Below are 16,732 nucleotides of genomic sequence, written 5' to 3' on the forward strand. Positions count from 1 at the left end.
AAGCAGAGCGGAAGGAACATACTAATGAAGCACGTGGTCTACAGAAGGGAATGAGAGATGCGAAGCTCACAGGAATTCTCTACTCCAAGCATGGATTAGAGATGACCCAGAGGCCTTCCACGGCAGTGGGTATAGCCGCTCCCTTTATTCTTCCCATCAGATCCTTGGATAACTTAACTTCCAAGCTCAGAACCCTAGGGATCCCTTCCCTCCTCACCAACAGAACCAAGAACAACAGTGGGGAAATGCAGCCTGGCCCTAGTTCAGTGACACAGAGGAGGAAGTCATCATTGTCTAGAAGGCAATGGATTCAGCAGGCTCAGGAATGAGTCCACCCGGAATCAAATTCCAACCCTAGCCTCTAGCTAGGTGACCCTGGGCAAATTCATTAACCTCTCTGAGCCTTGGTTTCTTCCCCTGCAAAAATCAGAATCACTGCCATTATAGGAAAACGAATAGTATCAGCCTGAGAGGCTTATTGAGAGCATTAAATGAGACAATATATGTAAACTACTTATCACAGCACCTGACACTAATGAACACTGTAACCAAAGGCCCAACAAAAACCTTCAGTCAGCAAGGTCTTTGCACGTCCAAGCTTCCTGGTATTTATCAGTTTATGGATCTGTCTCCCCTGCTGGACTCCTGGAGGGAAGCAACGGCCCCTTATTCCTCTTTCTGTCTCCGGCACCCAACACTCTGCTTTGTGTACACAGCACACACTCATAAAGGCTTGGCGAGTGGATAGATACAGTCATGGGTATTTCATTAACAATGGAGAGGAGTTTCTCCAGTTAACCACAGGAATTAGGCAGCCACGATGGGGTCTGGTTTTCAAACAGACTATTACAGAAAGCCACCAAAAGGTGAATCTGGCAAGAAAAGTCCATAAATTCCACTCAGATTAGGGTATACCCTTTTTGTTCCTCAAGCTTATTTTCTTCCTTCCCCGAAAGTCACTGGAATGAGGCCAGGCAATAACCTGTATTTTTTTTCTCCCAGACCTAATAAGCTTGAATTTTAAACTGTCAGTCCTATAATTCTCTATTTCCTCTGATCTTCTTCTGTAAGTTAGGCCTTGACCCTGATATTAATCACAGACCAGTGCAGTAGCTGTCCTAGTGGGCGGATCAAAGTCCACACACTTAGAAAGGGTACATTGGGAGTTACCAGGGGACACAAGCAGCTGAGGGCAAGGTTGTTAGCCCCAGCTTTGAGGTGACCAGCATTTCGAATGCCAAGAAAGTAGCCTGTTACAGGCTGAACTGTGTCCCCTCAAAATTCATACACTGAAGTCCTAACCCTAGCACCTTAGAATATGACTGTGAAACCAGCAGAGAGTTAGCCATTGATGATTAAGTAGCTAGGAACTTTTTTTCCTTTTTGCAATTACTGATTACAGCTTTTAGCTGTTTAACCCACCCATTGTTAACTGTGCAGTTTAGGCAATATGCTTTCTGACTCCCACTAGGCTCCTATAGATAACATCTCCCTGGAGCCTGGGTCCCCATGGTAATGGGTGTGTGAGCTGTTTTTCAGGAATTAGAACTCCTTGTCCACTTCAGGCTGGTTGAGACCACCAACCCATCCACCGGGCCTGCACAGATGTCCGATAAGCGACCTCCTGATGTCAATCGGTTAAAAACTCCACCCTCAGATCATGCTAATGCCGCCATTTTGTGAACGTGGGTCCTATGAAGAGGCATGGAGTCTGACTACGCTTGCGCAGACCATCAATTACCTCACCTCTCCTCATCTCCATTCACCTGCCTTCACATTTCAGACCACCTTGCCCCCCAGCCCATAAATATCCCTGAGTCGCTACTTCTGGGGAAGCAAATTTGAGGCTCATGCTCTCGCTTCCTCACGTGGCTGCCTTGTGAGTAAACCCTCTCTCTGCTGCAATCTTGTCATCTCGGTGTTTGGCTTTCTGGGCAGTGGGCAAAAACAAACCCGGTGTGGTGACAACTGCATTTGGAAACAGGGTCTTTATAGAATTAAGTTAGAATGAGGTCATTAAGGTGGGCCCTCATATAACATGACTGGTGTCCTTATAAGAATTAGAGATCAGGACACAGACACACAGCAGGAAGACCATGTGAGGTCACAGGAAGACAACAACCATCTACCACTTAAGGAGAGAGGCCTCAAGAAACCAACCAACACCTTGATCTCGGACTCGAAGCCTCTGGAATCATGAGAAAATAAATTTCTGTTGTTGAAGCCCCCTGTTTTCGGCAGCCCTAGCAAACTAATACAAAGCCCATTTTCAGACTCAGGAGAAACAAAACTAACCAAGCAAAGAACTTGGCGGTAGAAAGGAACAGGGCGAGACGGAAGCAGCCTTCCTATTTCTGCAAGTCCCAAGTGCTAACTCAGCCAAGCGTGACTTTCAGAATTAACCAAATGTACTTTTCATCCCAGAGTCTTACCACATTTTCTGGCAGTTTGTGTCCAGGGAGATATTTTACATTTTCGTGGTCATTATTTATGATGTCTGTCAGTTTTCTCCCATTAACCGTTTCTTCAAAGACCCACATCTTGACCGTGGAGGCAAACTTCTGAAGCTTCTTGACATTATTACCAATTATTTTTGCAACAGCTGAACCCCTACAAAAGAAACAGTGGAAAAGAAAAAAATTAAACTCACTCAGGCAGAAGAGAAAAAGCACTAGATTAGAATTCGAAGCCTCGCTCCTGATTCTGATTCAAGCACTGAGTTTATAACTCAAGATGTGATGTATCAGCCACAGGCCATTTGAAACTTAGTTGTTTTTACCTGAAAATACCACCCTCTGTGATCAAGAAAGCCCCAGAATTTGGGAGAAGGTCAAAAAGCATCACCTCTTGAAACTAGTAAGCATCAACCTATGTTGGAAGAGACTATCACAGACAGAAGAGAAATCCACCTAAAAGATGGCATAAAAATAACACTTAGAGGGTTCACTAAGCCTCCGAGGCAACAAGGCTATATTTCAAATCTATCAAGGAGGTTAAAATGTAGCTATCCCAGAATAAACTGCGTCCTGGTGAACCGCAACAGGCCCCAGGTGCAGTCATAATGGAAAGACAAGAACCTGAGTGGATTCCAGAAAAGGAGCAGAGCAAGGGCACAGGGCCCGGCCGCCTGAGCGGTCCCCCAGTGGACATCCAGCTGGCCTCTAGCCCACCAGGCTCCCTTATTTCTGCATCTCTAGTCACCAAACATATCGTGGTAATGAATGTCCCCCACAGGCTCTCCGACAGGGGAAGAGAAGGCTCTCTGATGAGTTGACACCAGCCCTCTGGATACGGGCGGTGGGTCTGCAGCTGGTTGCCACAATGGAGTGTTCATGACCAGCATGGGCACCTGTGCCCACCTCACAGATGGGCTGAGCGCAGTGGACCACGGGCCTGCGGATGGGCTGAGCCAATCAGCTTCTCCTTCAGGACTTGGGTCAGAGAAATAGTTTGTTTCTTGGCCACCTTTCCTGATGTGAGGAGCAAATGAAAGAACGGTAAAAGAGCACTCTGACAATTCACACATTCAGGCATTCGTTATTTTTCTAGCAATTACTCTCAAGACAATTTGGTGAGATGGAGAAAGGGGTGATAACAGAAAGTGACGGGGACCAAGCTGATGCAGAGAAACATATTGGAGATGGTTATCCTTACTCTCCAATAAATCTCAGTTATTCTAACCCAACTCTAATTCATCCCAGCATATAAACCTCTGTGATTTAACAACCAGGAAAATCCAAATAATTATAACCACACTAGAATCATTTTCCCTTTCCTGAGAGAGAATGGACAAACTAAGCCAGTGCTTCTCAACTGTGCACAATAGAATTGCGAGATGTAAAAATCCTGAGTCCCAGGCCACTCCCCAGACAGATGAAACTGGTACCTCTGGAGTGGGATCAGGCATCAGTAGTTGTTAAAACCCCTCAGGGTGTGATGTGCAGCCAGGGTTGAGAACAGCTGCTCTGCACAATGATCTAGAACTTTGGCACCCTCCTCTCTCACAAAAGATAGCTGTAAATATCAATGCTCTGTGGCTTTACCCATGAAATTCTTATTCCATGCTAGCAGGACAGTTTATTAGCTAAATACCCATTAATCCAACTCTCCTGACACTTCATAGAAAAGAGGCCAAGAATCTCCCCACCATCACTACCACCTTTATTCTAGTCTTGGAAACAGCTGCTCAGGCACTCACAGGGCGATAGCAGCTCGGGCTCACAGTGTTCCCTGGCATGAAGTAACTCACACAAGGCCAAAGAGAGCAAGAGTGCTTCTGCGGAATCGAGCAAACTGAGGGGGGTCCGGAAGACACTAGGAATCCAAGTGTAATAAATCAAATGAGAAAATAAACCAGAACCACAAGACCCCTCCCCTATGACCTTCTCCCTTTACAGCCACCTCCTAGGGAAGCCTGGCATTTGCAACCAGAGGCAAACCTGTAGCATTTTGCTGAAATGAGTTAGTTAAGACAATTTAAATAAAAATTGGAACTGTTAAGAACTAAGCCCACCAGACCATGTTTGTACCTCCTCTGGGGTTCAATGGGGCTTAAAATGACAGGACAAAAATAAGTAAGGGAAACTCCAGTTATGTTATTTACTCATGTGAGGTCATCAGGACCTTATTCTGCCTCCTCCCTGGTTTCATCAATCACTTCATTCAATCATTCATTCGTTTATTTATCTGTGATCAAACATTTACCAAGCACCTGCTGTATATAATGTGTTGAGCTAGAAGCTGGTGATACAACAGAGAAAAGGCAATGCATTCTTACCTCTCAAAAGCTTACCACCCACTCAGAGAGATGAACAAGGGAAAAGAAATTCACAATTCTACTTGCGATAAGAGGTGAAGAAAAATGGAGGGGTATGTGATTGGGAGGGTAAACTGCGACGGACTTTAACACAAAGAACTCAGCTGTCATCCATGAGAAACCTCCCATGCTCAACCTGCTGTTGAGAGAACCACGCACAGCGTACAGCTGGGGCACAGGGAGAAGACACGGGAACGGTGCTGAGGAAGACCATACCTCTGCTGAGAAGCAAAAAGGGCTTCACAAATTAGGGATGGGAAGGGCAGGCAGGGCAGCGCTTCCACCCAATACTCAGCTCATGGCAGACACACGAGTGAGCCCCACCAAGCCAAGAACTACCCAGCCGATCCACAGACTCATAAGTAACAGTAAATGCTTATTATTTTGAGCATCTAAGTTGGGGGAGGGTGGGCTTTTGCAATAATAGTGAAGGGATGCACCAAATACACCAGCTTTGAGGTAACTCCAGGCAATAGTGGGCCAAGCTGTTGGATGTGCCACGCAGGGATGGGGTGGGAGTGGGTGGAGGGCAATGGGGAGGGTGAACAGGATGGAGGGAAGAAGCATGGAGTTTGATTCAAGGACAAATCTAGAAAGGAAAGAAACAAAAAGATTCTGGTGCCTATAAGGCCTAGTCTTAATTGTTCTAAGTAACTTTGACAGTAATCTTCTTTTTGGAGATCAGGACTTAAAATACTACATTTTGTTCTGTTTGGTTTTAATCTCTTTGACAATCTAGTACAATCTCCATGTTGACCCAAGTATTTTCTTTGCTGTCTACCTTTTTCTGTGCCATTTATAAAACCTCAAACAGGATAATCCACCTCAACATAATAAAGGCCGTTTATGGCAAGCCCTCAGCTAAGATCACTGTGAGTGTTCCTACCGCCAAAAATAGGGGAGACAGGAGGAAAGTTGTGGAGGCGATAGATGTTTATTATCTTGATTGTGGTGATGGTTTCACAGGTGTATTCATATCTCCAAACCCATCGAATTGTACACATTTAACATGTCCAGTGGGGGCCAGCCCCGTGGCTGAGTGGTTAAGTTCATGTGCTCTGCTTCAGCGGCCCAGGGTTTTGCTGGTTCAAATGCTGGATGTGGACATGGCACCACTCATCAAGCCATGCTGAGGTGACATCCCACATGTTACAGCTAGAAGGACCCATAACTAAAAATATACAACTATGTACTGGGAGGCTTGGGGGAGCAAAAAGGAAAAATAAAATCTTTAACTAAATAAATAAATAAATATGTCCAATGTTTTTTGTATATCAATTATGCCTCAACAAAGCTGTTTTTTTTTAAAAAGTATAATCCACACCCAAAACCCCTTTGTGGCTCTGAAATGGTACTAGATGCGTACATTACATACGTGTCACTACTTCCAACCAACGTGAAAGAACAGGATCCAACAGAGCAAAGGGAGTGTTTGGGAGGAACCTGAGCGTTTTGAAGGGACTGGAGTCTATTTATAAGTGACACACTCTGTTCTAAAAGAAAAAGTGACTGGCCTACAGAGGCCAGCCCAAAAACATGCACAGATACTTGAGAACTGAGCTTAAAATAAAAGTACTGACTAGTCCATGAAGGCAGTTTGTGAGTGGCTTGGTCGTGGTCGTGGCTGGGGTCCCACATTGGTGGAGCTCTCCATGTTTCAGGGGTTGTTTGGCCACTGCACAGCACAGCCAGGCATGGATCTTACACTGCTGGCTTAAGGGCACGAGCAGCCATTTCCACAGCTGGCCCCTCACCCATCTACTAAATGACACGTGGGGCAGATGACCTGTAAGGTCCCTTCTAGGTTTATGATTGAGTCCAGTGTTTTCCAAGGTGAGGAATGAGTACCAGGGGTGCCCCCAATGGGAGAGCGCCCCTAGACACCGCACCAAATTACACTGACTCACTTGTACCCTTCTCAACTCCTATGGCCCTTTTGAGAGAGCGCCGAACGTCTCACTCGCGTGCGATTATGCTGTTGCCATCTCTCCAGCATGTGCTAATTTCCCTTCTTCACAAAGTATGAGGCAGCTTCGGACTTGCAGAGGCAGGAGTATCTGGCAAGACTCTGTAATACTGTTGTTTTCATTCCACTGGTGGTTGTTGTCACCTTCTACTTATGATATTTACAGTAGCAATATGAAGTCTTCTCTCAAGTCAACTTTTAAAGAAAGTATACCAAGCAAACAATAGTACTGGTGTGGTGCAGTCAGAGCCGAAGCCATCCGGGCGGAGCCTGTGTGATGAGGTTTAATCCGATCCAAACTCTTCACTTCGCAGATTAAGACACATGAGGCTCAGAGTCACTCTGACCTTGTGTCACACAACCAGGTGGTGGCAGAACCGGGAGAGGGACTCAGGTCTGCTGATGACCAGTCCTGGGTCTTTACATAGATGTATAAAATCACATTTCCTAGGAAATCATGAATTATCTTAACTCAGGTCTCAAAATACAGACTAATTCACAACCTCTACAAGGTTATGTAAATGAAATTTAGAAGAGATTTGGGTGGGAAATAATGTTCCAGTGGTAGCTATGTACTGGGTATATGATATAAGATCTCATTTAATCTTTTTTTTTTTTTGAGGAAGACTGGCCCTGAGCTAACATCTATTGCTAACCTTCCTCTTTTTTTTCTCCTCCCCAAACCCTCAGTACATAGTTGTATATCCCAGTTGTAAGTCATTCCAGTTCCTCTATGTGGGATGCCACCACAGCATGCCTTGATGTGCGGTGCTAGGTCCATGCCCAGGATGCGAACCGCAAACCCCAGGCCGCCAAAGCGGAGCACGCAAGCTTAACCTCAGCCAGGGGGCCAGCTCCCTCATTTAATCTATACAGCAACCACAAGAGAGGTACACATTTCCCCACTTGACAGATGAAGAAGTTGAGGCTCAGAGAGTAAGTTACCCAAAGTCACGCTGTCCATCTAGAGCCGGCAGTTCTAACTCAGCTCCGTATCCAAAGCCTACACTTCCTGCTATTTTACATCCTGGTGTAGAGTAGAATCATTTGCTGAGAATACAGATTGAGTACCTGTGAAGTGCAGACACTGTCCTGGGCACAGGAGACACAGGGAATAAAGCAGACAAGCCCCTGTCCTCATGGAGCTTAGAGACTGATTAATGGAGACCGACGCTGCTCCAGCAAGCACACAAAGAAATGTTAGCTACACCACACTGACCAAAGTGGCCAAGCAGGTGACACAGTGACACTTGGTGGACATCAGGGAGGTCAGGGAAAGCGGGGAGGAAGTGCAGCTAGGGCTGAACTCTGAACTCTGATGCAGGAACAGGAGGGGCATGGAAATTATCTCCTGCTTTTATCTAGGGCCAACACTGGTAGGAAGAGGGAGGGGAAGGGGAAGGAGGAGGGATAGGAGGGGGGAGGGGAGAGGTTAGAGGGGGAGAAGACAGTGAGGGAGAAGACAGTGAGGGAGAAGTCGGGTGACCAGCAGAGGGGAGGCAGAGGAAGGAGGGAAGAGAAAAGAAATCGGAGGGAGAGGATGGGACTGCATGGGGAGAGGTGAGAAGGTGAAGAGGGCAAGGATGGGACAAGAGGTGAGAAAGGAGCAGGGATGGGCAGGAACAATGAGCATCGGTTCACTGCCTACCAGGTGTCAGGTACTGTTTTTGTTGCTGTTACTGAGATATAATTGACACATAACATTGTGTAAGTTTAAGGTGTACAACGTGTTGATTTGATACATTTATATACTGCAATATGATTAGCTCCTTAGCACGGCACTCTTCTAAATACCTTACCCAAATTATTCCTTTTAAGCCTCAGCAACTCTCTGAGGCAGGTACCATTATGATCCCCATTTTTTACAGGAAGAAGTCAAAGCCTGGAAATCACAAAGATGGTCAGTGGAAGAACAGAGATTTGCACCCCAGGCTGTGTCTTCAACATTCTGCTCTCCCTCCCTGGTCCCAACTGCATGGACACCCACATGCCGGAGGTCCTAACCTCCAGCTTGGTAACCCCCCACCCCCAGCCCCTTGACATTCACTCTCTGTCCACGGCCCTCTCGCTCCTTCCTCTCTAAGAAAGTCATACATATGACTCTAAGGTGTCATATTTTAATCAGGCTGGGGAGGCGCTGCGTCAGCCAAGGTATAGCTGCCTATCAAGTCAGGCCCGAATCTCACAGAATTCTGGTGGCCCATGTTCCTTCACAGGGTACAGAATCTTTCTGGGCCAGAAAGGACCCCATAGTCCATCCTTTATTTTTTTTTTACCAAGGAAGAAACTAGGCCCAGGAGAATTAGCAAGGGTTCAGCCAGATTCTCCACATTCCATGCCAGGGTCTCCCCCAGAGCTGGAAGAGCGTGGTCAATTTTGGTTTAAATAACATCCACTTTTTTTTACTCATTAAAGTTATACATGAAAGAAGAAAAAACAATTATGCATAATCTCACCACCCAGGGAGAACCAGTGTTAACATTTTGTGTAATTCTTTGCAGTTAAAGGACTTCAATAAAAGTATAATCAAACACCAGGGTATTCGATGCAAATATGAAAAATGAAGAATTTTTTGAATAGATTCCACTTGGTGAATGTTTATTTGATCTCTGGATAGGAAAACTTTCTAAGCTTAAAATCAAAGACAGAAACCACAGAGGAAAAAGATCAATGTGAACAACTCCACATAAAGGAGGAGGAGAAGGAGATGAAAAAAACCTTTCTATCTATCAAAATTCAAACTGCTGAGGAAAAAGCTTAAGATAGAACGTTACATTTCACAAAGAACAGGATGCAAAACTGTACATGTCACATGATCATATGCAATTAACAAAATACATACCAGCTCACACCCATGAGGATGGCTACTATCACACACACACACACACACACACACACACACACACACACACACACACACACAAAGAAACAGGAAATAACAAGTGTTATTTGGTCACCAGTGGACCAGTGAGGACTGCAGAAGCTGGAATCCTTGTGCACTGCTGGGGGGAATGTAAAACGGTGCAACTGCTATGGAAAACAATACACTGGTTCCTCAAAAAACTAAAAATAGAATTATCATATGATCCAACAATTCCACTTGGGGCTATGTATTCAAAAGAAATGAAAGCAGGGACTTGAACACACATCTGTACACCTATGTTTATAGGAGAATTATTCACAATAGGCAAAAGGTAGAAGCAACCCAAGTGTCCACTGACAGATCAATGGATAAATAAGATGTGCTATATACATACAATGGAATAGTATTCAGCTTTAAAAAGTAAGGAAACTTTGACACATGCTACAACGTAGAGGAACCTTGAGAACATAATACTAAGTGAAATAAGCCAGTAACAAAAAAGACAAATACTGTATGATTCCACTTACGAGGCATTTATATGAACTCTCTCTTGCTGTTGTTGGAATTCAGCCACCACGTGGAGAAGCCCAAGCTAGCCTGCTGAAGAATGAGACATGTAGCCCAGTCACTCCTGTCAACCTGGCCAAAGCCTGTCCACTGCCAGACAGGCGAAGGAGGTCACCGAGGACCAAGAGTCCCAGCCAACCCACCACTTGACCACAGCCTTATAAGTGAGCCCAGGCTAGACCAGCAAAACACCCTCCCAGCTTAGTCAGCCTAAATTGTTGACCCCCAGAATCATGAGCTAATAAATGATTACTGTCTAAAGTCATCAAGTTTAGGGGAAGATGGTTAGGTAGCAACAGATAATTGATTCAGTTCCCAGTTCTCAACTGAGGAAGAAACTGAGTCCCAAAGTAGGATGATGGCAAAGTGCCACTAGTATAATCTTAAGGGAGCCCAGAAGACTTCTGGCAGACTGAGCTTAGTTCATGACATCACCAAGCATGGGGACAAGGGATGAAAGGAAGAAGTAAGGGAGAAGGGTAACCTGGATGGTGAGGACCCAGAAACCACTTCCCACCAGCAACCACTGAGAGCCTTGGGGACACTACCTGGACTGCCACCAAGAAGATTCAGTGGACATATGACTTTGCTATCCAAAAAGACATGTCTTAGAAAATAGTGGGCTCACCCGGGCATTGCCCTGAGATTAACAGGTGTAAGCTGGACGTGACAGATTTTTCACTCAAATATAAGATTTTCCTAAGAATTAATCTGCTAGATTAATTTTAAGAAGATCAGTTACCTTAAAAATAGTAAACTATGATCATTTGTCATATCTATAAGAGGGGGGATGCCTGCTTTGGAGGGAAACTGAACACGATGATTTTTAAGGCCTCTTTCAATTTGATTTTTCTTAAGTGGAATATTATTACACCAGACTTTTGTTGGGAGGGTAAGATACTCAATAGTTTTATGACAGTGAGATTTGTCCTCAGGTAAAAGCATGCCTCTCACTGAAAATGATTAAGAATTTATAGAAACATGGACATTGGAGTAAGAAGGAGCTGAGTTTCAGCTCCACCTTTTTAGCCACTGACCTGGGATAGTTTTCTCTAAACCTCAGTTTTGTCATCTAAAACAGGGATAATTATAGTACTGCGTAGGCTTGCTTTGGGATTTAAATGAAATAGTGCAGGTACTTGACACACAGAAAACGACAGTAAGTGGTAACTGTTATTATGATTATCCCTCTCAAGGGAGGGGAGGAAGCAGAAGAGAAGAACCATGTAAGAGGTCAGAGAGGGTTAAGAGGTGAAAGGTTAAGATATGAAAACCAAGAGGTCGTGACTCACCCCTGAACAGGAGTCGTGATTTTTATACTGAACAGGCGGGGGAGTGATGGAAATAGATGACTAAGTATCAGGGTGTTTTGGGTTTTGTTTTTCTGTTAACTGTACAGGCTATCTCACCCTGCTCACAAGGGAACTCTGGATCTCTTCCCAGTTCAGCTCAAATTCATCCTATTATCGAACTCTCCCTCCAGCTTCCAAAGCAGAGGTGTGTCAGTGCCGCCTGTTGACAGAGAAGGGATTATTTCTGACCTCGGAGGAGCTAGTTTACAGATGCTCAAACTGCTGCTGGGCTCTCCCTGTGGGGGTGTAGCGAGAATCATGACAGAAACTGAGCAGTACAAAGGGTGAAAAGGGAGGACCAAGAGCCGCAGTGCCGCATTCTGGATGGTTCCAGCGGCCAAAAAAGAGTCATACACGTCCAGCTTTGGTCACCAGTGCAAAGTAGGCCAAAGCTCTCCCTGACCTTTAGTCTCAGGGGTCAAGCTGTGGGCTGATGGTGAAAACAGGAGGAAGAGATAAAACAACTCCTGCAGCTGTCCATCATTTATGCTCTTTGTCTTTCATCTCTCCTTTCTCTGCCTCTACTCCTTAGCCAAACTCCACGTGGGTCTGGTCCATTTTGTAACTTAACGATGATGCTGGTCAAGGATGATGAAACTAGTGATGATAGTAGCTGACATTTACCTTGCCCCCTCCCCAGATCACCTCATTTAATTTAATCCTGATCATAATCCTAGACAGCAGGTACCAATATTACAAGCAATGATACTTGGAGAGGAACAATTTGCTTAAGGCCTCAGAGCTGCCAAAATCGAAACCCAGAGAGCTGGAATCTTGAGCCCTCCTTACCCCACTGCATTACCCTGCCTCCAAAGGAGGCTTGGGGCAAATGCTCCCTAGCACCGAGGTTTTAGTTCTAGAACTGGATCTTGTACTATGTCTGGCTGATCTTCCCAAGGTTCTAGTGGAGAAACTTTATTTCATCTTTGGAGGAACTTAAGAAGCTGTTTTCTTTGTGTTGTTTTTCTGAGTCACTGGAGCCATAAAAAGCCACACAGGTTAGGAAGCAGCTCCCTGCAGCCCCAGTCGTGTGCAGCATGGCAGGGCTTGGCTGGATGCATGAGGGCCCCTCCGGCCTCCTCTGTCTGATCTGTCTAGAGGAAAGGAGGTGCCAAAGGACAAGACAAGGCTGCATTACATAACCCATCTACTTTCCCTTCATGTCTTTCCTGGTTGAAGCTCCCTGGCAAGGCGGCCAGATTCAGTCTTCTGGTATCTCTACTGTAATCCATGATCCTCACATGGGGAAGCACTCAATGTGAGGGTTATAGCCACTCTTCAGCTAGGAGCTTAGATGTGACAACACCTTTATTTACATAAGCATTCTGAGCTCCTCCAAAGTCCCAAGTGTAAACATTGCTTAAGCAACTTCCCATTCCTGAGATGAGGCCCACATCTGGAAGGGTAGATCCATCTCCTGGTAGTCTGTTTTAAAATTAGCAAAAGGCTACAGGTTTCTCAGGGAAAAATCTGTCCCACCTTCAGGGCATATGAATCAGCAAGTCTAGCCTCAATGGTAATTCTGATGCAAGTCATCTCTGGACCACGTTTTAAGAAACACTACTTCAAATGTAACGTCTAAACTTGCGACAGATATTTCATTCCATTTTGTTGCTTTTGAATTTATTTTCAAGTCCTTATCCATCTCAGACCTGATGGCAAATTCCTTAAAGGCAGGGATTGTGTCCAGTTGTGTCTGTATCCCAGCAAAGGCCACAGGATCTACCCAGGGCAAACTCTCAAATGTCTACTGACAGAGCTTGACCCCCGACCAGCCCCTATGGAGCCTCTTTATGTTCTTTTCAGTTCTTAAGTTTCCGGATCTCTGGGGAGGTCATGCTCCTCTCTCTAGGACTGGAGTGGCTCTGCACTCAGGGCAGTTGCAGAAAGGCAACAACTGTTCCCGTCTGATCCCACAACTCATGGAGCCAGGCAGCCCGCCCAAACTATCGGCACGGCACATTTCTCAATTGCTCTGCTCCAGTGTCACTAGCTAAGTTCTACTCCCTTTCCATGGGCTGGAGTGGGCCAAGAAAACAGACAAGTACATCAGAGTGAAGCAGCGGGAAGGCAGCCAAATCCAAGCAGAGGGTGCAAGAGGGTCCACTCTTGCTCCAGGCCCAGAGCCCGCCTGGCAAAGCTGTGCTACCTCTGTTGCACCTTGCAAATTAGGAAAAGGCGCTGTCATCTGTGGTTCTGTGTCCTCTCACAGAAGAGGAAAACTAATGTTCAAAGAACACGTGCTAAATGGGTGCTGTTCCAGTCCCACGGCCAACAGGGCAGCTGACATCTCACTCAAGTGACCTTGGGATCAAAGCCGGCAAAGACAAGCAGAAAGTCCAAATGATGCTCTGCAGTGGATAGGTACCGACTCCACTAAATGTTGGGTGGAACATTCCATTCTTGGTCAAAAAACAGCAGTTTACAGAGAAGTGCATATTATCCTAGTATTTGCAGGGCAGAGAGGGAAAAAAACACGTGTAAACATTCTCTTGCATCTGACGGAATTTCTCCAGAAAGGACAGAAGAAACAGATAACACTGGTGTTCCTCCAGGAGGAAGGTACCTTGGGGGACACGTGTGGGTGGGAGATGTTCCACTGTTTTTTTTGTGGGTTTTGGGTCACTAAAAGGTACCAAACAATGGAATATGTTACCTAAGCAAATATAATTACATTTTAAAAAGTTAGTTTTCAGACCCTCATTTAGTATTTACTTAGCCTATGACAGGCACTGGGCTAGATGCTGTACGCAAGAGCTGGGTGAGGAGGAGTGGAAACAGATAACCCCATGAATCATTACCTTGCAGTGATAGACGTCAGCAATGGGGGCACAGGGAGAGGCCACTGGCCTTGCTGGGACGGAAAAGTGGAGAACCAGATAAGGTTTCCTCCAAGAAGTACTTTCTGGGCCAAGTCTTAAAGAGTAAGACCAAGGAGCTAGTACCAATGGCTGCAGCATTCCTAGAAGCCTGAACTGCCAGGAGTGTCAGACCACGCAAAACCAGAAGCAGTGAAAGAACCTCTCTGAACTATTCTATACCAGTCCCTCGGATGTGGGAAAAACAGTGCACAGCAAGGGAAAAAGGACTGGAAATATCAGATGCCATACTCTATTCTGCCTCCCCCACTCTCCTCTATATTCACCCCAACACAGAGAATCGTACACAGTGGGAACTAACTAGTTGATAAAGAGAACTAAAAGAGCTGACATTTACAAAGAGCTTAGAAGAGCGCTTGATACAAAGTGCTTAATAAATGTTAAAAGTCAAATAAAGCCTAGCAGAGAGCCGAAGCTTCACAAACATCTCCCCAGAGGAGAATTCCCAACGCCCCTGGGAGCGGAGCCTGCCGGAACTTGGATTTTCTTCCCGCTAGAACGTTACTAAGATGCTGGACTATCAGAAGCGGGTCGAGACCCGCAACTGAAGGACAGCGCGGACCCCGGCCTGGGTAGCAAGCGCCCCTTAGCCCTCTCTGCCTCAGTTTCCTCCGTACCGAGACTACAGTAAGAAGACTCGCGCCCCCCTCAATTCCTCGATCCAGGCGATCTGCCCAGGAGAACGGAGAACGCCCTTGGGATGTTGCGCAAAACTACCCGGGCGTGGCGAGCAGGTGGCCTCTGGTCTCCCGCCGTGCGGTGACTAGAGCGCAGACAGGTGCCCGCGGGCGCGCAGAACCCTCTCTCCGCGCTGCCCCCGCGGCAGGGCCTCCGGGCCAGTGCCCCGGCGGGGCCTCCCCAGGCGCGCGGTGCCGAGGCCGCCCGCCCCGCCTCCCTGCGCGCGGTGCCGGGTGCTCATGCTGCGACGGGGACCCGCGGCCCTGGCCCGCCCCGGAGAGGGGCTTCCTGGAGGCGGAGCCCGCACCGCTGGCCCGCAGCCGCTCACCAGTTCCCCGAGCCCACGATGCACACTTTCAGGGGCGCCGCTGCCATGGCCAGGCCGGAACGCTGCAGCCCGGCCCGCGCCTCCCCGGCCGGCCGCCTGCCTCCGCCTGCTCAGCTTTGGCCGCAGCGGGCGCGGCGGCCCCGCCTCTCCGCCTCTCAGCCAATGGCAGCGACCACCCCCGCCAGGGCGCCCCAGGCCACAGATGACAGCCAGGGAGAACCCGCCTCGCAACTCCCGAGAACCACTGCGCACGCCCCAGCCTGGCTGCCCTCCGGGCCCGGCTCCGGCGCCGCCCCACCCCTGCCCGAGGCATGCCGGGACTTGTAGTCTGCTTCCCGGCAGCCCCGCAGTCCCGGGCAGCTGCTGCAGCCGCGCCACGTGCAGCCCAGGGTAGTTGAGTAGAGGCTCGCGCTCCCAGCGCTGGAGGCTGCGCTACCCTCCCGGCAGAGCGGCTCGCGGTGGTGCCGCCTCGCTCGAGCCCTTATCCTCATGCGGCAAGAGCCGCCACACTGCTACTTAGAGCCGAGAGAGGATCCTAGGTTGCCCCTAAAGTCGACCAGACTTGGGTCAGAGCTCGAAGTGCCCATACCTGACTTTCAGCCTCTGCCTCCCTTGTGGAAGCAAGACACAGCCTGGCTCTCCTGAGCTTCTTAGTGACCTTGTATCTTCTGAGGCCTTCGGGACTTTGCAGGACAGTACCTGCACTTCAATGTGGACATCTTTCTAGTGAGAGTCAGCAGAGAGACCTGGACGCGGGCAGCATCACCCTGACCCAATTGCTTAGCACAGTTTGCCTCTTTGCCCCGGCGCACCAGGAGAGTTTGTGGTTCTGAGACTACGCTTCCCTCCTTCCTGAAAAATAGAACATTATTTATTCATTCTGAGCATCACTTTCCACCAGGCACTGTGCTGGACACCACAGGAGGAGGATAAAGTGGCTTAAACCAGTGGTTTTCAAACTCCACCGCATATTAGAGTCTTGGGAACTTTTAAAACTCCCTATGCCCAGGCACCACCCCGGACCAACTGCATTAGAATCGCCAGGAATGGGATACAAATGTCAGAATTTTTTTAAAGTTCAAGAGGTGACTGCAAAAGCCAGTCAAGATTGAGAACCAGAGAACTAAAATATCACTGGAGACTGGCTGAAGAAACATACCCTAGCACCTGGAAAAATACTGGGCCTATTAGGTTGATGCCCAGAGGATTAACTGTTATTTTTGTTTTCATCTCTATATTTGTAAGAAAGATTTATCTATATTGCTTATGATATTTACTCAAGG

General features: G+C 47.2%; 1 protein-coding gene across 2 annotated transcripts in view; it reads right to left on the bottom strand.

Moving 5' to 3' along the window:
• The window catches only part of GPD1L (glycerol-3-phosphate dehydrogenase 1 like), a 59,576-nt gene extending 43,825 nt beyond the window's left edge, over positions 1-15,751 (bottom strand). The window contains exons 1-2 of one of the 2 annotated variants that reach the window (XM_023620802.2): positions 15,450-15,751; positions 2,433-2,610 (exon numbers count right to left, since the gene is read on the bottom strand). In XM_023620802.2, coding sequence (XP_023476570.2) covers positions 2,433-2,610; positions 15,450-15,496 — 225 coding nt within the window. In that variant the 5' untranslated portion in view covers positions 15,497-15,751. Of the gene's footprint in view, positions 1-2,432; positions 2,611-15,060; positions 15,324-15,449 lie in introns of those variants that run through there. The other variant, XM_070238066.1, reaches the window with a different exon arrangement.
• Between the last annotated feature and the right edge of the window lie 981 nt (positions 15,752-16,732).

The sequence above is a fragment of the Equus caballus genome, chromosome 16 (assembly GCF_041296265.1).
Source record: "Equus caballus isolate H_3958 breed thoroughbred chromosome 16, TB-T2T, whole genome shotgun sequence".
Classification (NCBI taxonomy): domain Eukaryota; kingdom Metazoa; phylum Chordata; class Mammalia; order Perissodactyla; family Equidae; genus Equus; species Equus caballus.